The 27,995-nt window shown below is 34.9% G+C and overlaps 1 protein-coding gene and 1 non-coding gene across 10 annotated transcripts in view; both read left to right on the top strand.

The window, feature by feature from the left end:
• The window catches only part of LRCH2 (leucine rich repeats and calponin homology domain containing 2), a 215,062-nt gene that overhangs the window by 75,116 nt on the left and 111,951 nt on the right, over positions 1–27,995 (top strand). For 4 of the 9 annotated variants that reach the window (XR_007409431.1, XR_007409430.1, XM_035712360.2 and 1 more), the window contains exons 12-18: positions 2,322–2,429; positions 7,753–7,830; positions 9,595–9,660; positions 17,034–17,082; positions 17,164–17,280; positions 24,588–24,632; positions 26,699–26,749. Coding sequence is in view for 7 of the 9 variants with exons in the window: in XM_035712360.2 (XP_035568253.1) it covers positions 2,322–2,429; positions 7,753–7,830; positions 9,595–9,660; positions 17,034–17,082; positions 17,164–17,280; positions 24,588–24,632; positions 26,699–26,749 (514 nt within the window). In the remaining 2 variants the exon portion in view is untranslated. The remainder of the gene's footprint in view (positions 1–2,321; positions 2,430–7,752; positions 7,831–9,594; positions 9,661–17,033; positions 17,083–17,163; positions 17,281–24,587; positions 24,633–26,698; positions 26,750–27,995) is intronic. The other 5 variants (XM_025431351.3, XM_025431350.3, XM_025431354.3 and 2 more) reach the window with 5 other exon arrangements.
• LOC112649548 (small nucleolar RNA SNORA35) lies at positions 27,083–27,211 on the top strand. The gene has a single exon (XR_003129617.1). It is a non-coding gene; the product is annotated as a small nucleolar RNA SNORA35 (small nucleolar RNA).

Raw genomic sequence — 27,995 nt, 5'->3', positions numbered from 1 at the left:
AGCAATTAAGCTGAGTGTAGTATATACATTTCCCCTACCCCCTAGAAGTATAATTCTATTATTATTACTGAGGAGAGCTGTACCTTCACATACATTGCTTCATTTGAGCTCTTTAGCAACTCTTTAAAATAGATGATTTTTTGCATCCTTTGGCCAATAAGGAGCAGACCTGGAGTTTCAAAAGTCTGGAACTCAGGTGTTCCAGCACTTGGTTTAATGCATTTCCTTTTCATCAGATTGGTTATAGTAATTTTAAGGGCGTTTGTTTCTGTATTTTATTAAAATCATTGCACTTTAAATCTTTTCTCTATCATTTATCTTATGAAATGATGGAATATGACGTGCCGTGTTCAGTTACTCCTTAAAGTTGCTTTGTAGCTACAGGATGGAAGGAAGGAAGGAATATTTGTTGAATACCTACCATGTGCCAGGATCTGTGCTATGTGCTTTCCCATGTTTCTTATTTATTTATTTATTTATCTTTATTAAAATTTTTTTTTTTCAGTTTAAAATTTTTTTCGCAGCCTCTACACTCAACATGGGGCTGCAACTCATGACCCCAAGATCAAGAGTAGCATGCTTTTCCAAATGAGACAGCCAGGTGCCCCAAAGATTTTTTTTTTTAATTTTATTTAAGTAATCTCTGCACCCAATATGGGGCCTGAACTCATGACCCCACGATCAAGAGTCATGTGCTCTTCTAGCTGAGCCAGCCAGGTGTCTTTCATGTTTCTTATTTAATCTTCACTAAATCCTGTAGCATTGATACCATCTCTATTTTTACAGATGAGGAAGGGGAAGCTTGGAGACTCAGAAGTTTCTTGCCTAGAATCACTTTGTGTCTACTAGAATCTAGGGTGTAAACCTAGCTCTCTGTGATCCCTAGGTTTTTCTCTTTTCTCTACATTGTGCTTCCTACAAATGACCTAATTTGTAACTTTTTAATCAGTTATGAATTAGTCATGTCTGGTTCCCCATAAGGAGGTACATTGCTTTGTCTTGTACTCTTTATATTTCATTTTTCTCTTACTTTCTCACATTATGTCATGAAGATAGTTGTATAAACTTGAATGTCACAGTGGCATACAAGATAGAGTCAAGATACAAAGTCTTAGGATATTTTAAAAAAGATTTATTTATTTATTCATGAGAGACACAGAAAGAGAGAGGCAGAGACATAGGCAGAGGGAGAAGCAGGCTCCCCGCAGGGAGCCAGATGTGGGACTCCATCCTGGATCCTGGGATCACACCCTGAGCAGAAGGCAGATGCTTAACCGCTTTGCCACCCAGGTGTCCCAAAGCTTTAGGATTTGATACTGTGTTTTATTTTTTTCCAATTTATTTATTTATTTTTAAAGATTTTATTTATTTAATCATGCGAGACACAGAGAGAGATGGAGGCAGAGACACAGGTAGAGGGAGAGGCAGGCTCCATGCAGGGAGCCCGATGTGGGACTTGATCCCAGAACTCCAGGATCGTGCCCTGAGCCAAAGGCAGACTCTCAACTGCTGAGCCACCCAGGCGTCTCTGATACTGTGTTTTAAATGAAATACCTTTGGATAAAGTTACTAGAGTTTGGAGAACAACTTATTTAAAAATTCTTTTGCTCTCTTTGAATGATTAAAAATTATGTATTTTAATGAACATTTTCCTGCAAATTGCCAATCTTACTTGGACCTATTTTACATTTCTTCTACTTAAACATTTTACATGGAGATTTTTAATATCATGATGAATAAACTGATAAAAGGAGGGTGGTTTAGTAAAATTTTCATAACATTTGATATTTGTAAAGACAGGCATACAGGGCAGCCCCGGTGGCGCAGCAGTTTGGCGCCGCCTGCAGCCTGGGGTGTGATCCTGGAGACCCGGGATCGAGGGCCACATCTGGCTTCCTGCATGGAGCCTGTTTCTCCCTCTGCCTGTGTCTCTGCCTCTCTCTCGCTCTCTCTGAATGAATAAATAAATAAATCTTTAAAAAAAAAAAGGCATACAGAGCTTTGCAGTTCTTATTACACTCAGGACTGGGAAGTATGCATTGTTAAATTACACATTTCAGAAATTATAAAATGGTAATACAATTTGCTTTGTTAATCATTAGTTATATTAATATAACCAGTATGATACATTTCCTATTGAATAGAAGATAGATATGTTTTTATATTCCTTACATACTCCTTATTTTAATGTTTAATTACAAGGACATTAGGATTTTAGCTTTTACATGATATTAAGAACGAACAAATGGTTTCTGTTTCTGGAAGCTGGCATAAAATATCTGCCTTACTTTTTGGATAACCGTGTTTGTGTCACCTTTCAGACTTGGGAAAGAACAGTTACTTGCAGAGGAAGAGGATGATGATTTGAAGGAAGTAACTGATTTGAGGAAAATAGCCGCTCAGTTATTGCAGCAAGAGCAGAAGAACAGGTATTTTTTCAGTAATGAGATTTAAATAGGCAGACTTTATAATCATTAAATGATCATTTAAAAATTATCAAATGAAGATTCCAGTAAACAATAGGATCATCTTAAGATCTATGTCAAGGAACTAACTACTAAAAGATAATAGGAAATACTTAGGAGAGAAATGTTAAGTTATATACACAATTGACAAATACTTCATACTCACACAGTCATTTTATTTAATTATTGTGTAGATGTCTCCTTTTTATTCCTGTGTGCTAAATAATAACTGATTTGTTTTTTGATACTCATTTTAGCTCACAATAGCATTACATACATTATAAGTGTTTTCCCCCAAGTACATGTCATGTATCTGTAGTGCACTTTTTATTATATTCCAGATTACTTGGGATATGTGTAAACTCCTTAGAATTGAATGGAATTACATAATGGTTGATGAAATCAACATGATGATTTGAAGGTCACAGTTACTTTGGTCTGTTACTTGGTCAATGACGATTTCTCCCTCTGGCTGGGCTTTCTCCAAATATATAGCATTGGCAATAAGGAAGGCATTGTATGAATGAGTATAAAATCAATGCATTTTAATTATTTTATTTTACTATTATTATTATTATTATTTTTAAGATTTTGTTTATTTATTCATGAGAAACACACACACACAGAGAGAGAGAGAGAGAGAGAGAGAGGCAGAGACACAGGCAGAGGGAGAAGCAGGCTCCATGCAGGGAGCCCGACGTGGGACTTGATCATGGGTCTCCAGGATCACACCCTGGGCTGAAGGTGGTGCTAAACCGCTGAGCCACCCGGGCTTCCCTTAATACTATTTTTTTAAGATTTTATTTATTTATCTGTACGAGACATAGAGGCAAAGACATAGGCAGAAAGAGAAGCAGGCTCCCTGAGGGGAGCCTGATACGGGACTCCATCCCAGGACTCCGGGATCACAACCTGAGCCAAAGGCAGACGCTCAACCACTGAGCCACCGAGGTGTCCCACACATCCATTTTTAATACAGAAGTTCTCTGTGCTGCAGAGGGTTAGCTATTATTCCATCTTCATGTACTGAGAGAATTGCATTTATAGTTTTGAAACAAAGAAGATCTGAGTGGTTTTTTTTTGTTTTGAGAAAATTAAAATAATAATTAAAAAATAATTTTTGTACATTTACATGGGTAATTAATAAGTATTTTGCTTTTTTTTTAAGATTTTATTTATTCATTCATGAGAGACCCAGAGAGAAAGAGAGAGGCAGAGACACAGGCAGAGGGAGAAGCAGGCTTTATGCAGGGACCCTGATGCGGGACTCAGTCCCAGGATCCCAGGATCATGACCTGAGCCAAAGGCAGATGCTCAACCACTGAGCCATCCAGGTGTTCCTGGCATTTGCTTTTATATATGGTTTGAAAAATAATTACTATTGAAACTCATCAAATTGCAAATGTCTGGTTTTAAGGGCCACTATTTTAAAAAAATAATTACTAAACATCCTTTTTGGTGAAGCTACTGCATTTATAGAATGAAAAACCATACTAGAAAATAGCAATCTTTTTTATCCCTTCTATATCTAATGTATCCTCATAACCAGCTTATGGTTTTCTTCTATTATTGTCACCCTTTTCTGTGAAATTTATTTTCTAATCCTTTCGTGTGATTCATTTCTAATGGGCTTTTTAAAATATTGGTTACTTGTGGGGTTATGTATGTTTTCCCCCTCCAACATAATCAAGGTATTGATCGCCCCCATAGTTTAAGAGGTTTGATGAAGCAAGCCACCACCTACTCTTGTAGCTTACAAAATAGTTGAGTTTCTGTCTCTTCTACCCAACAGGTGAAATAATTGTATTTATCATTATGAGCAGAGAATACTGATTTTAAAAGAACCCACAGCAATATTTATTTCTCTGATTCTGTTAAGAATAGCATTTGAGTGCATAATTGTAGATTTTAACGATGTCATATATATCATTTCTATATTTTTCAGTTTTCTACCATTCATCTATTTCTGTAACTGGAATTATTCTTTTAGCTTAGAAACAATATCAAATGATATTTCATAGGTTATATTTTTGTGATGGTTTTATAATCTTTACAAAATAGCGCCTGGCATTGTGCCTTGTACATGGTAGGTTCTCAGTAATACTCAGTGAATTGATTGCTTGAAAGTGAGATTAACAAATTTAAAACTAATAGGAACCATTAATTTAGTTGTGTTCTTTCTAAATAACTTGTTATTTGTTTAGATGTATGAGAAAGTCATTTCTTTATCTCTGATGTTTCTCTTCATCTCCCTTTTCAGATGTTAGCACATATGAATATGAAATTTTATTTATTTATTTATTTATTTATTTATTTATTTATTTATTTATTTAAGATTTTATTTATTTACTCATAGACACAGAGAGAGAGGCAGAGATACAGGCAGAGGGAGAGGGAGAAGCAGGCTCCATGCAGGGAGCCCGACGTGGGACCTGATCCTGGGTCTCTAGGATCACACCCCAGGCTGCAGGTGGCGCCAAACCGCTGTGCCACTGGGGCTGCCCCGAATATGAAATTTTTAAGATAAATATTAATATGCAATGATATTAATGTAATAATTGTCTTATTTTGGAAGGCATTAAAATATTTATATGTGGTCATACTATAAAGAGCACATTTAACTTTAAAAATCAATAATTTATAGACAATTTAAATAAGATACTGGGGCCTCTTCTGTTAATGGCTGACTTAAACTGATCTTAGGATTTTTTAATGCTAAATCTAGTATTTTCTTCACTGAATAATCTCTCATTTCTTCTAAAATATGTTACTGTCGCTCACATCTCTCAGAAGTAGGTAATTAAAATTCTTGTTTGCTATTACAGTTCTTGATTTGAGTGAAAAAAAAAAAATCAAAAGTAATCTTCCATCCCTTAGAGGATTTGATGTTAATTATACCTTCTCTGGTTGTAGATTTTCTCTTTCACATTGTATTGTGTTTTAGATTTCCACTTTATTAATGAAGAGTCTGAAATGCTATTTAAAATGCAAGTCAGGGGGATCCCTGGGTGGCTCAGCGGTTTAGCACCTGCCTTCGGCCCCGGGCATGATGCTGGAGTCCCGGGATCAAGTCCCACACCGGGCTCCATGCATGGAGCCTGCTTCCTCCTCTGCCTGTGTCTCTGTCTCTCATCTCTCATGAATAAATAAAATAAAATCTTTAAAAAAAATAAAATAAAATGCAAGTCAGTGATGCCTGGGTGGTTCAGGCAGTTAAGCACCTGACTCTTGACTTCGGCTTAGATCATGATCGAGCCCTGCGTCAGGCTCTGTGCTCATTGCAGAGTCTGCTCGAGATTCTTTTTCCCTCTCCCTCTGCCCCTCTTGCTGCTTGCTTGTGTTTTTTGTCCTCTCTCTCTAAATAATAAATCAATAAAATCTTAAACAAGATAAAATAAAATTGTAAGTCAATCAGGAGTCACAACATTTCATTTTAGGCTTTAGCACAGTCTTGTAATGCTGTTGTTGTTGTTTGTCTTGATTTTAAATGATTTATGTGGAGTAAGATTACCCTCGCATATCAGAAAGTACCACCTAGAACTCCTACACCATATGCTACTTAACAGTTCTTTAGCTAGCTACTATTTGAAGGTAAATGTAGTGTTAGTTCTCTGCGAACAGAAGCCATGCATGTACTCCCAAATTAAAGGCAATTAAAAAACTGCTTAGGTTGACTTCAGTGGTGATTTTCTGAAAGCAACTTTGCCAATTGTTTAGTTCATACTGTTCTTAAAAGTGTCTTTTATTCTTTAAGCAAGTTTATACTAGTACCAGGTTGATGAAACTACTCTAGGAAAATTAACAAGAGGATAATGCACAGAATTAATAGTGAAAAAGAACAGGAAAGGAGATAAAATAAACTATCCAGTAGATTATTTTATCATAAGTGTTCAAAGTCTGAAGGCTAGTTTTTAGAAGACTGCTCCCTCTTTGAGATGCATAGATTAAGCTACTTTGTTTTGACAGTTTATTGTTGTTTTTTTTTTTAGAAGCTAATCTTTATTCCTCTTATTAAAATACTGAATTTTTTCTACTTGTATTTGAGTGTATTGAAGTCCCTCTGAATTAGTGAAGCTCCCTATATTAAAATAGCTATTCTGGGGCAGCCTCGGTGGCCCAGCGGTTTAGTGCTGCCTTCAGCCCAGGGTGTGATCCTGGAGACCTGGGATCGAGTCCCATGTCAGGCTCCCTGCATGGAGCCTGCTTCTCCCTCTGCCTGGTCTCTGCCTCTCTCTCTCTCTGTGTCTGTCATGAATAAATAAATAAATAAATTTTTAATAAATCTTAAAAAAATAGCTATTCTGTAAGTTTTTAATCTTCACTATAATTTGGGGAATTAAAAAAACTATCATCTTAAAAAATTATTGTAATGTTCTTCTCTAAATTACTTAGCTAATTCTTCAAATTTCCACCAACCCTCTTATCTATTTTATTGTTAGGGAAATAGTTACTGTTCTCTATTTTTTCTTAAAGATTTTATTTATTTTGGGGGATTGAGGGGCTGAGGGAGAGAGAGAGAGAGTCTCAAGTAGACTCTGTGCTGAGCATGGAGCCCAACATGGGGCTCAATCTCATGACCCTGAGATCATGACCTAAGCCAAAATCAAGAGTTGGATGCTTAACTGACTGAGCCACCCAGATGCCCCCTGTTCATTTTCTTATATAGATATTCTTATTATGTGGCTGAATAAGTTGATATTTAGCTGGCTTCTTAAAATTTGTGTGGTATCACCATAAAGAAAGGATTATGTGAGCTTTTGCAGTGAATAGCTTCAATTGAATATTTCCCATTGCATGTTCATTCCTGGTAACTTGTATAGTATTTTCTATTATGTCTTTCTTTTTCATAATTATTTTATTTACAGCTAAGTGTGTCCTGAGAGTTTTCACATATTGTGGAAAGATGTGCTTCTTAGTACTATGTAATATGGCTAAATAAAAAAAAAGTAGTTTTGAAAAGTTATATTGAAGTATAATTAAGGATCATGGGAAAGGAAAATCACATTTTGAGAAGTTTCTTATTTTGGTTTAGAATTATAGAAATTATAAACATAACTTATTTCATGTGATTTTTTTTTTCCCTGATCATATATATGACTATTCCAGTTCGAGGAGCATCACGTTGACCTCTAGCTTGTTATTACTAATTAGGTAGTTTTCTCAACCCTTGAAATCTATCCATTTTTTCTTTTTTGCTTGCTTTACTAATGACTTACCTGTCCTCTCCCAAAACATCTTACTTCTCCCACCTTTTGGTTTGGTTGATGTACGGGAAATGTCAATACAGATGGAGGCCTTTGTGTAATAGAGCATCATTCAGTGAAAAACTCTTCCAGAGGACCAGAGCAGCAGGACATGCATCAAGGTATCTAGAGTTTGTGGAAGCCTTAAGTATTAAGGGGCCAGGTTGGTGCAGCTGAATTTTATAGTCATTTACTTAAAATACAGTACTAGTAACTGGATTAGGGAAATGTGTTTATTATCTAGAACAGATATTTAGATACAGCACATGTTTATTTTGACTTTGAGTATCAGAGTAAAACATTAAATATCCACATACAAACAGACTTTTACATAGGAAAATTCTCACATATATTTTATTGGTAAATGGGTCTCAACTTTTTTTCATCTTTCTGCTTCAGTATGACTCATATACATCAGTAATCACAATGCTAGTGTGGTTTGAGGAGAATTCAGAATTTACTATAGTAAGGGCACTTGTAGTTTGATTCTTCCACCTCCCTCCACTGCAATAATTCTGACATTCACTCCTCAGGACAGTTCTCACTGTTATATCTCGTTTTTAAAAATCACTCTTTAAAGATGTATTTCTTCTTAATAGTCCTAGATATTTTTTACCTTAATTCTTTTGCATTTCAGGATTAAGTGCAATTTTAGTATATGTCCATACTAAGCAAAATAAAGGTGTTATTAATCTCAAAGTTGTTTGGTGCAAAGCTACATTGCATTGCCTGTGATACTTGTCCTTTGCTCCTCACTGTGATTTCCTCCTAGAGAGGCTTTAATCCATCCAAGCTAGTGAGGAAGCTGGGGTAATGAAAATTGGTTTCTTCATGTTAACCATCTTTCTGTAATTACCAACTTATCTTTAGGTTATGATATCTTTTAGTAGTAAATATGTAGTTTTATTTTTATTTTTTAAAAAGATTTTATTTATTTATTCATGAGAGACACACACAGAGAGAGGCAGAGACATAGGCAGAGGGAGAAGCAGACTCTTTGCAGGGAGCCCGATGTGGGACTTGATCCCAGGACTCCAGGATCATGCCCCAAGCCAAAGGGAGTTGCTCAACTGCTGAGCCACCCAGGCATCCCTGTAGTTTAATTTTAAATTGTTTTCTCCTCTTTATTTTGATAGTTGACATCCAAAGTTTCTTGAATAAGACATATTTTATTCCTTATAAGACTAAACTTTAAAATTGAAAAGCAAGTTACATTTAAATCTATAGTAAATAGATAAATATTAAGAACTCTTAAATATGTTAGTGACTTATGCTAAAGGAAGTTATTCATTACTTTGGACTTTGAGATTAATACTTAGAATTCTATAAAATTATGGACAAATAGTTCTCTCATGATGCTTTATCATTCCTTTTCTTTTTTGTTTTCTTCAAATATCATCTTATTTGGGTATTAAAAGTTTAATAAACTTGTGAGATTTTTTTAAAGAATTGAACTTTAACATTGGCTTTACATTTAGAATTAAGATTTGTTATTTGGCTCTTGGCAAAATGATCATCTGTTACATCAGCATAACTTGTGTTATTTGCTGTGCTGGGAAAATGAAATCAGTCATGATGGCACCTAAACAATCTGCATCTATTTATCTTCTGTCTCAGCCAAAAGTTAGATACACACAGGGCAATAGCATGCTTAGAAGATACCCAGACCTCAAGAAAAGGTTTATAAAAGAAGATGTGCGGAAGAGTTGGTGGGCTTCATTCCTTCATGATAGCCATAGGAAATATATCTAAGTGATATTTAAACATTGTTTTCTAGCAGAGATCTTCATGGACCAGATGCAGTTTATTATGGAGATCTTTTATATCATGCGTTAACACTTTTCTTTTTAATGTATTTTGGAATTAATGTACTAATTTACTTCTAGGATTCTTAATCATTCAACTTCTGTCCCAAGAAACAAGCCAAAACAAACTGTGGAATGCGAAAAGAGGTATAAAAATATTTTAGTCCTTATGTTTAATATTTTAAAATGAAGCTTGATTCTCTAACAGTGATGTTCCCATATGTGGGCTTTAATTGAATAAATGATACAGATTTACTATAACTAGGTAATTTAATGAAGAAATGTGTTATAGCACCAGATAAATTTACTTTTGATATAAACAGATCCAAAAATACGGATTTTGATCTCTTTTTGTGCTCATACCTGCATTTTTTCTTAATGACAGAATCATTTGTTCATTTATTAACTCAGTAAACCATTTATTGTAGGAGTATTACTGCCAGAATGTGTTTCTTCATCATTGTGTTTGTTTTCTGTTATCGTTCACTTTTTAATTTCATTTCAATTGGGTTTTACTAAGTTCTTCTTTTTTTTTTAATTTTTATTTATTTATTTATGATAGTCACACAGTGAGAGAGAGAGAGGCAGAGACATAGGCAGAGGGAGAAGCAGGCTCCATGCACCGGGAGCCCGATGTGGGATTCGATCCCGGGTCTCCAGGATCGCGCCCCAGGGCAAAGGCAGGCGCCAAACCGCTGCGCCACCCAGGGATCCCTTGGTTTTACTAAGTTCTTCTATGTGAATACAGGGTCTAAGTTAATATGTATGAATTCCAGAGAACTAGAAGACCCTGAAAGTTTCTATTTATCTTTTTGGCAGTTTGAAAATTTGCATCAGGTTCAACTCCTGGGTCATTTCTACAGGAGTATAAAGGTCCAAGGCTGGAGGTAGGGTGGCTGTAGAAGTAAACACAGAGAGAATTAACGTTTCTTAAATGCTTGTTATATGCAAACTGTTCTCAATGGGTTAGATGTCTTGTCTCGTTTAATCCTCATAACAACTATGAAGTTGTTACTGTTACCCCATTTCATTAGGGAAAAAACAGAGGTTCAGAAATTTCCATAATTTGCTCAAGGTCACACAGTTTATAAGTGATACAGTGAAGATTCAAGCCCAGGTTGTCTGGTTCCAGAACCCCATGTCTTAACATATGGTAAAAAGAACATTTTGCTTCCTTGAGATTCACACATACCACTGATATCTTTTCCTGGATAACTCAGTCTAAACTGAACTTATGTTTTCCCAAACTTAGTTCTTCTCCTATATAGTTTGCCTGAGTGAATGTCCCACTACTCAGTCACCTGTCAGCAACTTTGAAATTATAGGAAACTTCTCTCTCTTTTTTTTTTAAGATTGTATTTATTTATTCATGAGAGACAGAGAGAGAGAGGCAGAGACACAGGCAGAGGGAGAAGCAGACTTCATGCAGAAGCCTGATGTGGGACTCAATCCTGGGACTCAGGGATCACACCCTGAGCCAAAGGCAGACGCTTATCAGCTGAGCCACCCAAGCGTCCCAGAAACTTCTCTTATGCACCCTTCCCAATCTAGTCAATAACAGAAAATTACAGCTTCTTTTTTTTTTGAAATATTTATTATTTTTTTAAGATTTTATTTATTTATTCATGAGAGACACAGAGAGAGAGAGAGAGAGAGAGAGAGAGAGGAAGAGAGAGGCAGAGGGAGAAGCAGGCTCCATGCAGGGAGCCCGACCTGGGACTCGATCCCGGGTCTCCAGGATCACGCCCCAGGGTGAAGGTGACGCTAAACCGCTGGACCACCGCGGCTGCCCAGAAAATTAGAGCTTCTTCACATTACTTACATCTGTCTCAACTTCTCCATTCCTAGCACAATCGGATTGGCATAGGCCCCATCCTTTTCCTCCTGGATTACTGTAACAGTCCCTAGACATATCTTCTTTCTTCACTTTTGCTTACCTTTAAACTTGTCTTCTGCACTGTTATAAGAGTGACGGTTCTAAAATAGTCTGTGTGACTCCCATCTATTATCTTCTACTGGTTCTTTATCACTTTCAGGATAAAGCTGAAAATGTTTGACTTAACTGTAAGATTGAAGTGAATTTCTGCCTACCTTAAGCCTTATGCGCTCTTCCAGTGGCAATTTTTGCTGTTAGGAACAGTACTTTTTTCCTTATTCTAGCATGGTTTCCCATCTCTGTCTTCTGTATATCCTGATTTCTCTCCTGGGACTCCCCTTTCTTCTTTTTTTCCACTTTGGCGTTCAGAATTGAGTTCAAGTATAAAGATGAGTTTTTATACTCAAGTCTAGAAACATTACTCAAATTTCAGTAATTGAATTTAACCCACTCCCTCCATTTTTGAATACTGATTCTGTTATCTTGTATGTTCTCTTTCCTTAAAGTTTGTGTTATTACTTCCCCCCTACCTTCTTTCATTCCCATGCTAAGCTTCCTCCCTAGGTTCCTAATATTCTCTTGAGAAAACCCCAATTGCCCAAACCTCAACACTGTGATATCTAATCTTGGCCTCTCCTTCATATAACTATTACTTCTACTTTTCTCATTTTCAAAATAATCACTCAATTTTTTTCTTAAAAACAAAATAAAAAATTTCCTAGTATAAGATTAATGTAGCTTTATTCTTGAAAAATTGTAAGATTTAGCAAACACAAAGAAAAAAACCCAAATAAATATCAACTATTATCCCACTCTTCAGAGATGACAGGTCATAGTATTTTGGTATTTTTCTCTTTAGACTCTTTTTCTATCTGTGTGCATGAATATTTGCACGTTTGTGTGTGTACACACACACGCGCCACAGAGTTGTATAACCTGTTGCCTACTTAACATCTCCACTTGGATGTATAATAGACACGAAACTTAACTTTCCAAAACTATACTCTTATTTTTTGTAAGATTTTATTTATTTATTTGAGAGAGAGCACTAGTAGGGGACAGAGGCAGAAGGAGAGAGAGAAAAAGGCTCCCAGCTGAAGAGGGTCCCCCATGTGGGGCTCTATCCCTGGACCCTGGGACCATGACCTGAGCTGAGGGTAGATGCTTAACCTATTGAGCGACCCAGGTGCCCCTCTAAAACTATAGTCTTAATCCCTCCTTGTACCTCTTGAACTTGTTTTTCCTGTATTTTTTCCCATTTCAGAAAATGTAAACTCATCCTTCTAGTTGCTCAGCTCAAAAGCCTCAGTCAACCTTAACATGTCACTTTTCTTTCACATGCCATATCTAATCCACTAGCAGATCTCGTTGACTCTGCCTTCAAAATATAACCCGAATCTGATCACATCTTACCACCTCCACACCTACCACCCTAGCTCTAGCCATATCTTTTAAAAATTTTATTTTATTTTTATTTATTTTATTTATTAATTTGTCTTTATGATTTTTATGTTTTTTCTTTCAAGTTTTTCTTTAAATTCAAGTTACTTAACATATAGTGTAGTATTGATTTCAGGAGTGATTCATCAACACCCAGTGCTCAACACAAGTGCCCTCCTTAATACCCATCACGCAGTTACCCCTTCCCCCAATCCACCTCCCCTCCAGCAACCCTCAGTTTTGTCTCTGTAGTTAACAGTTCTTATGGTTGCCTCCCTCTCTCTGATTCCCCTTACTTTATTTTTCCTTTCCTTCACCTATGTTCATCTGTTTTGTTTCTTAAATTCCACATGTGAGTGAAATCATGTTTGTCTTTCCCTGACTGATGTATTTCCACCCTAGCCATCTCTTAGTTCAGTTATTAAAATAGCCTTTTTTTTAAAAGATTTTATTTATTCATTCATGAAGGACAGAGAGAGAGAGAGAAAGAGAGAAAGAGGCAGAGACACAGGCAGAGGGAGAAGCAAGCTCCATGCAGAGAGCCCGACGTGGGACTCGATCCCGGGTCTTGAGGATCATGCCCTGGGCTGAAGGCGGTGCTAAACCGCTGAGCCACCCGGGCTGCCCCCTCTTTTTAATTTTATTTTAAGACTCCTATTTATCTCCTTCATGGACTTATTAGCTGTAATTTTTTGTTACTAATTATTTTAGGGTTTAAAGTATAGTGTTTAACTTACCACAGTCTACCTTCAAGTGTTGGTATGCCATTTCATATATAACTCTACCACAGTATACATCTGTTTCTTCCCTTCTGGCCTCTGTGGTGTTGTTGCTATACATTTTACTTATATATATGTTAAAACCTCATAATACATTGTTATTATTTTTGCTTTAAATAGTTGATTATTTCTTTACAGAGATTAAAATAATCAGAATAATGTCTTTTATCTTTACTCCCTTAGTTACCATCTCTAAGAGCTCTGTATTCCTTTGTGTAGCTCTATATTTCCATGTAGTATAATTTTCTTCCTACCTGAAAGGAACTTTAATGCTGCTGGTGCTGAATCCTTTCAGCTTCTGTATGACAGAGTCTTTGTTTCACCTTCATTTTTGAATCTTTGCTGGTACAGAATTTTAGGTTGACATTTTTGTTTTCTTTCAGTACCTTAAAGAGTTTTCTACTGTCCTCTGGATTGTGTTGTTTCCTATGAAAATTCTGTTGTCAGCATTTGTTTCATAGAACCTAATGTGTCTTTTTTCTCTGGCTGCTGTTTCCATTTTCTATTTATCATTTATTTGTTTTTAAGTAATTTGATTATGATGTATCTTGTAGTTCTCTTCATTTTTCTTTTGTTTGGAGTTCTTTGAGCTTCTCAAATTTATGGGTTTATTGTTTTCATGAAATTTGAAAATTTGGGCCCTTATTTCTTCAAATATCCTTTCTGTCCCCTGACCTATTCTGGAATTCCAGTTATATGTATATTAGGCTACTTGGGGTTTCCCACTGATTGCTGAGGTTCTGTTCAGCCCTGTTCAGTATTTTTCTTTCTTTGTTTGATTTTTGATAGTTCTTTTACTAAGTCTTTATGTTAAAAAAAAAAACAAAAAACTAAGTCTTTATGTTTACCAATCATTTCTTCTTTTAAAGATTTTATTTTTAAGTAATCATCATACCCAGCATGGTGCTCAGACTTACAGCCCTGAGACATGAGTTTTATGCTGTACCAGCTAAGCTAGCTGGGCACCCCTCTAATCATTTCTTATTAAATGTCCAGTCTACAGTTAATCCCATCCAGTTTATTTTCAATTTTGGATGTTGTACTTTTCATCTCTTGAACTTTGATTTTTATCTATTTTATGTCTATCGTGTCTGTACTTAACATGCTTAGACTTTTTCTCTAGCTTCCTCAACATTCCTGATTGAATTGTTAAAAAAGATTTTATTTATTTGAGAGACGGAGAGAGCTAGCAAGCTAGCACAGAAGCAGGGGGAGCAGTAGAGGGAGAGAGAGAAGCAGGCTCCCCGCTGAACAGGGAGCAATACTCTGTTGAAAATTTGAAGAATGCTTCTGTAGAGTAAAAGCTCTTCAAATCCTTTCTCTGTGCATTGCTTAATCTCTATTACTTTGTCCTGTTAATTCCATCTACCTTTTTTACTCTGGCTCCCAGCTCTGTCTCTTCAATTCAGGGAGCCCCCTGGGCCTTACTTTGGTTCCTCCTCTGTGGGCTAGGAGCCTGGAAACCCTCTTCCTGCAGCAACCTGATGCAATTATGGGGTTTGCCTTCTTTGTTACCCATCTGTAAGGGATAAATGTCTCTTTTTCTTTCTTTCTTTCTTACTCAGTGTCTTGGAAAGCAGAATTTAATATATTTTGTCTGTTCTTTTAGTGTTTTTAGTCAGGGTATAAATCTGATCACTGTTACTCTATCTTGGCCAGATACAGAGTCTAATTCTTACATTTTGTGTGTTTTGTCAGTATTTAGTTTGATTCTTCCATATACTCCCTCTGCCTCAACATTTAAAAGCTTACTGCCCGTATTTTTCATATACTTATTGCAATTTCATCTTTATTTATATTTGAATCTTTTAGTCATGAATTTTGGTTTTTGATATGAGGTGAAGTATTTAATTTTTTCTTCTTTTTTGCTCCCTCTCTCCTTTTTCTTATCCAACTCCCCCTGTTTTTCTTTCTTTCTGTGTGTATTTTGTAATTGGTTAACCAGTTGTCTCCACACTATTTGCTGCATAACCTATCATTTCTATAACAATTGTAAATTTCATTTTTTAAATCACAAGTTGTTATATTTGTGGTTCTGTACTTGTCTTCCACTGGAAAATTTATAAATTCTGGGTCTAGTGGTATTTAATTAATTTAGTAGAATATATGTGATTTCCTAGCAGGGAAGTCCCCTTTATTATATAACTTTTCTTTATCATCTGTACTTCCAAATTAACTTTGAAATTCTTTTATCAAATTTCTAATACATCCTTTCTGTTTTTTATTATAGTGTATTTCAGCTGTCAATTAATTTGAAGAAGTTATAATATTTTGTCTTTCTAAGAACTTTCCAGTTATTCAATTTTCTTACTAGACATTTGTAGTTATGTTTCTTTTTTTAGAGAGAGAGAGCACAAACAGGGAACAGGGTCGGGTGGGGGCAGAGAGAGAGAGAGAATCCCAAGCAGGCTCCATGTGCTGAGCATGGAGCCCAATTCAGGGCTCCATCTCACAACCCCAAGATCATGACTTGAGCCAAAATCAAGAGTCAGATGCTTAATTGATTGAGCCATTCAGGTGCCCTGACTTGGGTAGTTTTTGATGTAGATCTTATGCATGTCTAAATTAAGTTTGTTCCTAGTATTTTTGCTTTTCCTTCCTTTTATGAACATTTTCTTCCTGATATATTTTATAGCTTGTTATCAATATATTGATATATGAGAAAGCTATTAAGTTTTGTATATTTTTTATAACTGGTAACCTTCTTTTAATAATAATAGATTTTTTCCCCCTTGGATAATCATGTCTTCTCTAAATTTTGAAAATTTGTTTCTTTCTCTCTAATATTTAAATGTTTTTTTCTTCCTGTATAATAGAGAAGTTCTACAACAGTGTTGAATAATAACAGCTCTAGTGGGCATTTTGTCTGTGTATTTTTTCCAAAGGAACTTTTTGTTCAAATTGGCCACTTAACAACAACATGTACAGTCTACTTTTCCTGACAAAAATAGATGAAAAGAATTTCTACCATAGACCCTGTGTGTCAGAATAAAGGGTTAGAGGTTCATAATCAGTAATTCAATAGTCAGAGAGAAATTACTCCCCTAATCTCTTTGGCATTTAAACAAAATAAGTCTGTATAAAGAAATTATTAGGTTTTTGTTTGTTTTTGGTAGTGATTTAATGTAATCATTAAAAACATCTGGTTTTTCATTGTATGTCTAGGTATAACATTTCTTTTGGCCTCTAAAAAGTCCTTAGAGTAGTCCTTTTTTTTAAAGGAATAAAAGCGATTGGGAACTTAATATATTTTTGTCAACTTTTAAGTTTTATGTAGTTTAAACCATAGACATGGATAAAGTCTTTTAGATTTCTGGTAGAAAAAAAAGAGAGAGCGAGCGAGAGACAACATTATATTGTTCATAATAAATACCTAAGAATAATTCTAAATTTTTTAACATATGAAGACATCTTTAATTTTGTAGTGTCTCAGCAGATGAAGTTAATTCACCGTTATCACCCCTCACATGGCAGGTAAGAGAAAAATGAATTACTGTTATATCTAATATTTTATTTATGTCATTTATTTAGTTAAAAGAAATTGTCTCATTATAGCCCCTAGAAAATCAGAAGGATCAAATAGATGAACAGCAGTGGCCAGAATCTCAACCTATAATCTGGCAGAGTGAAGAAAGAAGGCGGAGCAAACAGATTAGAAAAGAATATTTCAAGGTACTTTATTTATATATATATTAAACTGCAAAATTTACATTGTAATTATTACTTTTAGTTTTATCAGTTTCATGTTAATAAGGTAGACTGTAACTCTAGTTACATATAATAAATGTATTATTTTATCTTGGTTTCCCACATGCATGGATATAGATAATATTATCCAGTTAAATACATAAAATCTCAATAATTCAGAATAATTAAGAATGACATTGCAGATCAATCTGAATTGTGATTTACCAGATACTTGACATGAAGGATGAATGTTTGCTATACTGCTAGTTATAGCAATATGTAGTTATGTTTTAAAAGAATTGCCTAGAATAGGTCTTTTGTTAGATTTGTTTCGGTATATAGTTCACATGTATTTGCAATTAGCAGTTAACTGTTTCTGTCTAAATAAATGCTATTTACATGGCTCTAAAAATGCTTGAAAGTGTTTGTACCCCATTTTTTCTTCTTCCTACCTTAGTAGATTTCTTAAGACGATCTTTCAGCTAAATTAAAAGTTTAGACTATTTGAATCATCCCAAATTTCTAGGTAGCAGGGTTTTAATGAAATTTTACTGTGTACACCTTTGTAAGTATTGTAGTATTATTCATTTGTGGTTAAAGTCTGCTACGTTTGTAGATATCAGTGGAATTAGCTTAATCTTCAGTACTAGTCAGAATCCATTATTGGACAGTGCAGATAAGCTTCCTGCCCCATGAATGGCAAATTCTGTTGTCTTTGTGCCCTTTCTGTTTCCCAAAGCCTAATTTTTATGTAATAATAACAATTTTATGTAAATACATAGTTCTGTGCTAAATTATAGGTAGTTTGAAGTTTATATCTCTAATGGATAGGATTATATTTTATGTTTTTCTCTGGTAAAAGTGGTTATCTGTACACATTGATGTATTTCCTTATATGGGAATATAACATATTTGGAAGTAGGGAGTATCATATGAGCAAAACAAAAATGTTATGTGACTTAACAAGTCTGTGATAAGTTTCATCCTTCTACAAGTAATTACTGAATCCTTTTATTGAGCTTCATGGTACCTGGTCAGTATGAGAGATAATGAAGAAATAAAAAGGAAAAAAAAACAAGGACCTTCTAAGCAGAACCCTGGTCAGTAATGGCGAAAATCTGTTTATCCCAAGTCTTTACAGATCTGCAGTTATATTCTGACATTTGTTTTAAAATCTCCTCTTTCAATTTATAGGACGTTAAACAAAGGCACATAGTAAAATTTGTTAGTAGATAAAACCTGACGAATGAGAAATTTTAATTTTTCTGACTAATGGAAGAGATTTTGATATTTACTTGATCTACTAGTAAAGTAAAAGCATATAAATTTTGGTAATTTATCAAAAACACTTGTATAGCAATTATTAAGTGCCAGACACTCTGTTCTAAGGACTTTACAAATATCAACTCATTTAATATTCATAGCAACCCTATGAAGTAAGTACAATTATCATTCCTATTTTACAGATGGGTAAATTAAGGCACAGAGAGGCTAACTAATATACATCATGTCACTTAGCTAATAAACAGCCAAGTCAAGATTTGAACCTAGAGCCTATGCTGCGCTGCCTGTTTACCTACTGTGGATAGTCTAATATCAAACGAAACTTTCAAATCAATACAATTTATTGTTTTTAAAAATACTTTACAGTAACCCAAGTGAAGATCTCAGTAAAGCCTTAACAGAAGCCTTTAAAAAATAGTTCTTTGATTTAATAGTATCATTTGTTGATAAGTATTTTATTTTTTAAGGCTTAAACATATCTCCTATAATATTTCTATTTTGTAAGTTGCTAAGAGATCAAATGAGATCCTATTTGAAATGTCCATTACATTATCCATCATTCAAGAAATGTTAATTTCTTCCATACTTTTAATAAAGTGGGTACAAAGATAAGCTTAGTCACTGGGAAATATTTTAAGGAGATATGTAGTTCTCCTCAATAGTCAGAAGATGTCAGTGTTAGGATACTGCAAAAAAATTGAATGTCAACAAATTTTTCCTAAGATGTAAAAAAAAAAAAAAAAAGATAAAAACCTGAGATACTACTCTCTGAGTCAAAACCATTATTCATGGGATGCCTGGGTGGCTCAGTGGTTTAGCGCCTGCCTTTGGCCGAGGGTGTGATCCTGGAGTCTGGGGATCAAGTCCCACATCAGGGTTCCTGCAGGGAGTCTGCTTCTCTCTCTGCCTATGTCTCTGCCTCTCTCTCTGTGTCTCTCATGAATAAATAAATAAAATCTTTAAAAAATTATTCAGAATTGCCAGTATTTTCTTGCTTAAGATGTCATTGATTTCTATAAAGTATCTTTATTTCAAAAATAAAATTTCTGGGATCCCTGGGTGGCGCAGCGGTTTGGCGCCTGCCTTTGGCCCAGGGCGCGATCCTGGAGACCCGGGATCGAATCCCACGTCGGGCTCCCGGTGCATGGAGCCTGCTTCTCCCTCTGCCTGTGTCTCTGCCTCTCTCTCTCTCTCTCTGTGACTATCATAAATAAAAAAAAAAAAAAAATTAAAAAAAAAAAATAAAATAAAATTTCTCTTAATTACCCATCTTCCAAGAATCAAAAGGGTTATTCATAGGATATATTACTGAACTTAATTTGGATTTATAGTTCATTAAACACTAAAATATACTACTTTAGAAATGTATATCCAAATATCACCAAGCTCACTCAGCGATAGCCCCTTAGCTTTGTGGTGTTGAGGAACATACAGAGCTTTTGTGCAACTTTATCCTAATACATATAAATGACTGAGCCACAAGAGTTCTTTGTGTTCCATGGTACATATTTAATGGTGGTGTTGTTATTCAGTATATTTATTGAAAGTGTGCATATGTTTGTGTATGTGGGTCTCTTCATTAATTATTTCTCAGTTGCCAAGACTGATTTTGGATAGTAATGTTTTTCAGGTAAGCCCCAGAAACTAAGTAAAAAATGTTTCAATATATTGGCCAGATTATGTGAGCAAGATGATAAATTGGGTCAGATTATACGAGTAAGTAAATCATTGTAGGAGAGTTACACTAACTCTTCTAGACTTCCAGACCACTTCTGTGTAGATTACTACTCTACTAAATAAAATTTAATGTCCTCGTTGCCAAAATAAAGTCACTGCATCTTTCAAAGTAAAGGTATTTCAGGAAATACGTTACTTTATTAAAAATCTCTTATAGAAAGAGATTTCTTTACATTTTATGGAAATGTGTTAATGCTTTTAATAAGATTTACAACAAAATAAGAACATCTAATTTTTTGATAAATTATGTTTAATATAAATTAGCTTTGATTTCTTCTAAGAATAATAACATCATGGATTTCTAAATGCATTAGATGATTGATTTCTAAACAAGAAAGTTAAAAAACATTAGATTAAATACTCTATTAGTCTTAAGGATTATTTGCTTTATTGAAATGCCCTGTATATTTGTCTTCAAATCTATCTTAATTACTGCTGTGATAAAACATTATAATGACCCTTAAAATACATACCTGCTTTCATAAATACAGTATTTTTTCATTTAGAGGCTAATGCCCAGAAAAATATTTTTATATATTTTCTCTGATCATGGTTAATTTTATACTGGAATAGGGAAGCCAACTGGGTTTGTGAAATAACCTGATTTGTGTTGTTAGGAGTCAGAATTTGTACACAAGTTACTGTCTCTCCTGTGAAATTAACATAAGATACAGAAGTGATCTGACCTTTTTGTTTCTCTGGTTTGTAAACAGGTCTTTATTATTTGAATTCCGATATAATAAATTTCAGTTATTCAGACTAATGCTAATTGAGGATAGTGGACAGCTGAGTTGATTGAATAAAAGTTGAACTTATGGAATATCTTCAGATCTATGTATATATTAGGTTTTGAGTGTTAGGACTTTTAAATCTGTGTGGTAATGCAAAGTAGTACCTTTCTGAGTTTTCAAATGTGATAAATATTTTAAATTAGAAGTGTAGTTGAGTAACAATAACACAAATCTCATTATCTATGTTCTTAACCTCTTTATGCTCTGTTTCTTTCCTTTATCAGTTATTCACTTACTCTAATACATCCTTTCCATCTCTTTACTTTCCATCTGATACATGCTCTCAGACCTCTACAATTATTCCCGAGTCCCCTTGCAGCTGTTGCCTTGTCTCTTTTTCTTTAGGCCAAATTTAAATTTTTACATCCTAGTTTCTGATTACTCCTTAACCCACCACAGTCTGGCTTCCACATCCATTTCTCCATTGACATAGCCCCTTACCTAGAGCTTAACATGTACCTAAGAATTTGACAGTGATGGCCACATCTCTTTTCTTGAAACTCCTTTCTTGGTTTCTAAATAATTTTTCTTTCTTGGTTCTTCTGGGTTTTTTGGATTTTTTTGGGTTTTCTGACTTTTCTTCTGCTTGCTCTTAGGGGCTCATTCTCTTTTCATTACCCTAAAAACTCCCTCTGAAGCTTTTATGACTCCAGATGTCTCATATTCTGGTGGGTCTAAATTTACATCCCGTAGTTTTTTTTCTGGTTTCCAGACCTGTGTTTCTAATTGTCTGGATGCTTTACATGTATTTCAAGGTCAATCTGTCTCTGCCTCTTACCCTTCTCCCCCATGGAACTTGCTCCTCCTCCCTATTTATTCACGTTAATAGCAGCAGTGTCTGTCCAGTTGTCTCAGCTCTACACCTCAGTCCTCTTTGATCTTTCCCTCTCTCATTCCTCCAATCATCACTAAGATATTAATTATATGTCCTCTTTCTCTAATTTGCCACCTCTTCTACATCTTCACTGCCCTTGCTTTGGTTGGAACCCTCATTCTTGTCTAGGCAATTGTAATAACTTCTTCATTTGTTCCCTTTCTGTAGCTTCACAGTCCTTTGAGAAAACCCTGGCTTAAATTTGTTTCTTCCCTGTCTATTATCAATAACACAAAATTTAGACTTTTAAAAAACTTCAGATGCCATGATCCCCTAATCTCTAAGGTTTATTACCTGCCACAATTCACTCTCCTCACTAGCCATACTGCTACTTTTTTTTTTAAAGGCTTATTTATTTATTATTTTTTTAGAGAGAAAGTGTGGTGGGAGGGAGGGTGGGAGAGGGAGAGAGAAATCTCAAGCCAACTCCCAGCTGAGCATGGAGCCTAACAGGGTTCTCGATCTCACAACTTCGAGATCACCACCTGAGCCAAAACCAAGAGTTTGATGCTTAACTGACTGTGCCACGCAGGCGCTCCGCCATCTGGCTATTCTTTGTTTTCTGCATAGGCTGAGCTTTTTTTTTTTATTAGTTTGTGCTTTCCTTCTTCTGAGAATGCCCACTAGCCCTTTTTATTCCTGACAAACTTCTACTAATCATTCAGGATTTAGAGATAGTGGTTAAGAGCCTTGGCTTCTAGAATATATGTGCTGCTGAAGCGAGCACGAGCCTTGGCTTCTAGAATCAAACCACGTTGGTTCCAGTTTTTAACTTAGATATTGACTGTGTGACTTTGACAAATTACCTAACCTTGCTGAGCTTAATTTTTTTCTATCCCCAAATGACTCTAATTGTATCTTTTTTTACAAGATTATTATAACTGCTGAATTACTTAATAATGTAAAATGGCTATGAGAATAGCACTTGCCCCAAGGTATACATTTAATAAATACTAGCTTATTATTCACTCAAATGTCATTCTTTTGTTTGGTTTTTTGTTTTTGTACCAATCATCCTTTATCCGGTATTAATTCTCAATTAAAATATGAAAGGATCCAGCAAATATCAGGGATTTTTGCTCTACAAAAATCTACCCTACAAAGGTCATGGCCAGGAATATAGACTGTGCCCTCTTCAGTGGTACTTGTGTAGCTGTTCATGTTTGAGTTCCTTGTATGAAAGGCAGTGGTTGAAAAGCATGTAATATTCCAGCAACATTGAAACCTCGATGATGTTCCTTTTCTTCACATTGACATACTTGTAATACTGGTAGTAACTTCTTTGAAACACTCCAACCGGTATCTTTAGAGGCGAGATCCTGCAACAGTATTCAGTTTGGCAACTCCTCTGTTTTGACATCCATGAGTTTCTTTTCCTTTACTTGGATGACTGATGGCCATCTTCAGGTCCTGGGGTCTGCTGTGCAAATGTCATTCTTTTGTTGAAGTAGAATAGAACCAAGACAATGTATTGTCAGCAAGCATCATGCGTAGGGTAGTTGTCATACATCACTGGAGAGACAATGGAGGAATTTAGGTCTGGTGTTTGTAATCCCTAATATACTGCTTGCCTTCCAATCTGTGGTTGAGCTATCAGATAGATCTAGTTTTCCAAGAGTTATGGAATATAAAGCTGCATAAGAAAGGGGGCCATTAAATAGAACTTTGAATGCCAGGCAAGGAAAGTTGAACATAATTTGAAAGTAGGTTTTTCAGTAGGGGAATCATAAGATGCAAATAGTGTTTTGAATGTTTTAATCTACCATTAATTTGCAGGATTATTTGTGGTGAGGAGGAGTTAGAAATAAGAACCCTAGAGGACTTAATAAGTCCTTTGGTGGTGAAATAAGAACTTTGGTGGTTGTCATTCTGTATTTCTGTAATTCTTGATTGTAAAAACAAAGCTTTTTGACATAGTAGCATTTTTTATTTTAAGCATATGACCTTGGTGCCTCAGTATAAAATGCAGATAATAATATTTACTTTAGTGTTGTTAGGACAATCAAATGGGTTGATATGTGTAACATACTTTTGTCAGTGCCTGGTACATAGTAATCACTAATATAAGTATTAGCTATTATCATTATTACTGTTATTGTATGGTCAATATATATACCTAACGTTATGGTTTTTCTTACCTGAAATCAGTAGGTTTCTTAACAATAGATAGCATTTTTGAATGGGGCGATTACCATCTAGGTGGGAGGTAATGGGGCCCTAGGATAAATTGGTAGTTTTAAGAATTCAAAAGAAGCAAGTCAGAGAGATTACAAAAAGAATTGACAATGATGTTTTGGATATAGTGGATTAAGAAAACTGAAGAGTTTAAGACAACTTTCAGATAGGAAACCTGAGTTGAATGGGAAGTGGATCGGCTCAGGAAGGAAATGTTGCTAGATATATAGAACGATGCCTTGCACATGAAAGCCCTCCATGTATTAGCTATTAATAAGTGTTAAGATTGTTTAAACTGGTTATATAATTAATGTTAGTATCAGATAATTTAATAAAAGTGCCAAAATATGAATAAACCTCACGTATAATTTACTGGTAGAGAATTCATATGTTCAAAGAAAAATAAAGTGTATGTTTTAAATATTTTTCAGTATAAATCATCAAGGAAGAGTTCAAGTGGCAATGAAAACGATGAGGTGAGAAAAGAGGGTGATAGTAGCAATTATTTAAAATGTTTACTTTTCATATGTAGTTGGTTCATCAGAGTAAAATGTAACACCTCTGTCAGTTTCTTGGTTAGTGATTTAATGCATGTTTTTTTCCAATAATAAAAACTGAGTATCACCATGCGGTTATTAATTTAATTATATAGTTTCCATATATCCTTTATTTTGAACAGAATTTCTGATAGTTCAGTTTTAGAATTCTATTAACATTTGTCTTTTACATTTTCTCATCTTCTGTCTTACTAAATCAACCTCGTAGTCAGTTGAGATTCTTTTGGCATTTATTAATCTTTTTCTGTAAATTCTGTGTACTGTTTTAACATTTTTAAAAATTAGGTTGCTATAGTTTGTGCATTATTATAAATTTTTCTACCTTACCATTTAAAATTATGCAGCAGCCTAGCATTTTTGAAATGACACTGTGTCATCACCATAAATACTTAAGCTTTGTGTATTTTTGATTGGAGGGATTGGTAGTTAATTTGATATTGAGTACTTTGCAGGGCTTCTGAAAACTTTAATTTTAGGTAATGGAATCACACAGAAAATGTTTGCTGAACCCTGAGCTAGAGGTTCAGCTTGGCTATTGTCTCTGTCCCTTTGTGTTTTATATCCACTTTGGTCTTGCCTGCTTTAATATCTAATGTTACCAAAGAACTAACTTTTCTTTTTGATACTGAAGTATTTTGAATACATTTTCCACCTGTATTTCTGCTATTTCTGCCCTGGCATGGGCCTTAGCATTTTTTGCCTGTACCACCACAATAGCATCCTTGCTCTTTTCCCTTTCTCCAGTCCATTGTCCTCTCTGCAAGCCACAATGATTACTCCAAAGAACACAAAAACGGGATGAGGTCATCCCCTTGCTTAGAAACCTTCACTATGTCCTGTCACTTAGAAGATAAATTCTTGGTCCTTCCTGATCAGACCCCTTCTTAGCACATCAGCCTCAGCTCATGATCTGTTCAGTTTTTTTTCTTGCTTTTCAGTACTCTCCAGCAATATGGACTGCTCAAAGGTTTTCTGCATCATCGTTTCATTTTTGCTTCTGTGCCTTTGTCCTTGTCCTCTCATCTTGGAATGTTGTTCCCTTCCTTCTCTTTCTGGTAAACACACTACTCAGTTTTTCACTTTTTCAGGAAATTTGCCCTTTCACTCCTACCATTTCTCTAGGTGCCCCTTACCTGTGCCTCATCATATACCATGCATACATAGCTCTAACACTGTACTGAGAAGGTTGTATTACCTGTACAAATGAATCTGTGTTCCCCCTAGACTGAGAGATCCTTGAGTGGATGATATTTTACTCAATTTGAATACTCCACTGTTGTCTAGCACAGTGTCGACATATAGTAAGCAATCATCTTTTATTGAATGTTGAATGAATGTCCTATGTGGCATGCATATTCAAGGTTAAATGTGAAGATTTTTGTATTTGGTTGGTAGTCATTCAAAAAACATGGATTGTTTAATATTATTTTATGCAGTTAAGTTCTCTAATTATTTCTAAGCCTATATTAGATACACATAATTTCCCAGGTAAAATGTTCTTACTTGGAGGGATGGAAATTTTGCATGCTTCCATGTATCTCTCTCAATGGGATTGTACCATCCCATTGGCATTTCCCATCAGGAATTAATCATAACATGTGAATCTCTTCTAAGAAATATGGAAAGATTTTTTTCATTTGTGTTCTTTAAAAGAAATAGATTTATAGAAATATTTGATGTGAATAGGTAGTGCTTCTGATACCTTAAAGTGCTTATGAATCAATCACCTGGGGACCTTACTGAAGTATAGAGTCTGGTTTAGCAAGTGTAGGGTTGGCCTGAGATTCTGCATTTCTCACCAACTCCAAAAGGGTGCTGAAGCTGTTGGTTCACAGACCACACTTTGAGTGGCAAGGTGGTTGATAGTATTTTCCAGATTCTTCCTTTAGCAATTGATCAAAACAGTTTTCGGTTTTTCTTTTATATGTCTAAATCATCATTTGTATTTTAATTTCATCTTTCATCTTTTTATTTTTTTATTTTAGCAAGACAGTGATAATGCTAGTATGTCACCACAATCTCCAGTATCATCTGAGGTACAAGTTCTGTTTTTATGTGTTTACATAGGTTTCTTCCTCGTCTCTTCTCTCTAGCTTCATCTTTCTTTTTCTTTTAAACAATATAATTTATTCACCCATGTTAAAAAATCCACAGTAGGTTAATTTGTACAAATCTAGCCTATAAAAAATTTTAAGAACACCATCTTTTGTACAAATATTCATAATAATAATATCACCCGAATTACTTAGTGGAAAATTCCTATAGAACATAGAGAAGACTTTATAAAATTCTTTTGTTTTGTAATTCATCTATATTTTGAAATAAATGATAAGAACAGCTTTGCAATTTTAAATTTGAAAGAAGTACTTCAGCATTGTGCAATGGCCTTTGGTTTTTCTCATAGCCAATTAGGTCTGAAAGCAATGCAAGAGAAACTTCCTTTTTCCACGAGAAACTTCCCTGTGGTGGGTTGTTCCTATCGACAGAAGGGTACACATTTACTGGCATCTTAGACCTAAGGGAGAACATGGGGAGAAGGGGTGGGTGAAAGTTCGCATTTGTGAGATCTCACCCAAATACTCTGGTGATTGATTCTTCTAATTTAGTTAGATGGATTACTTTACAACAAGAGATAAATTTTAAAATTCGCAACAGTATCTTTTCTATTTCAGATTACCTTCTTTAGTGTTCTAAAAGTGTGTTGGCATTAGTAATAAATAATTATGTATTCATTTGGTGAATTCAGAACTTTGTCTAAATGTTTGGATCATCCATATTCACCATATAACTTTAGTTAATTACATAGATAGGTATTTCGTTTTATATAGGCAGTGTTAATTTTTTTAAAAGCCAGGATCATTTGTTTATTGTTTTGGATGAGTTGCATTATGAAAGTTTTAAATGGATTTGGATATTAGCTTTATAAACATGTTCCTAAATTATTTATATGAGAAGTAAAATTGTTTGCATTCTTTTAGAAAGCAATATAAATTAAGATATCCTAAAATTAGTCTTTGTTGCATGCTTTTGTTAATCCTTTCTTTTACTTTCAGTTATAATAAATGTAAGCATATAAGTGACTAGTTCCCTGGTTGCCTTATGATTTTATGATCTGTGCTCATGGGGAGAGTATTAGTGCCAGTTTTCTCAAATTATATTGCTTTTATAATACATTTTGCTTACATTTGGATAAATGAAGTTTTGGGGAATTCATGATGCTTTAACCAATATAATGAAGACAAACTGTGAGCTTGTGGATGGATAGGGTGATGAACAAGTGTT

The sequence above is a fragment of the Canis lupus genome, chromosome X (assembly GCF_003254725.2).
Source record: "Canis lupus dingo isolate Sandy chromosome X, ASM325472v2, whole genome shotgun sequence".
In the NCBI taxonomy this organism is placed as follows: domain Eukaryota; kingdom Metazoa; phylum Chordata; class Mammalia; order Carnivora; family Canidae; genus Canis; species Canis lupus.
Note: the sequence above shows the minus strand (reverse complement) of the source record. Positions and strands in the feature narration are given on the sequence as shown.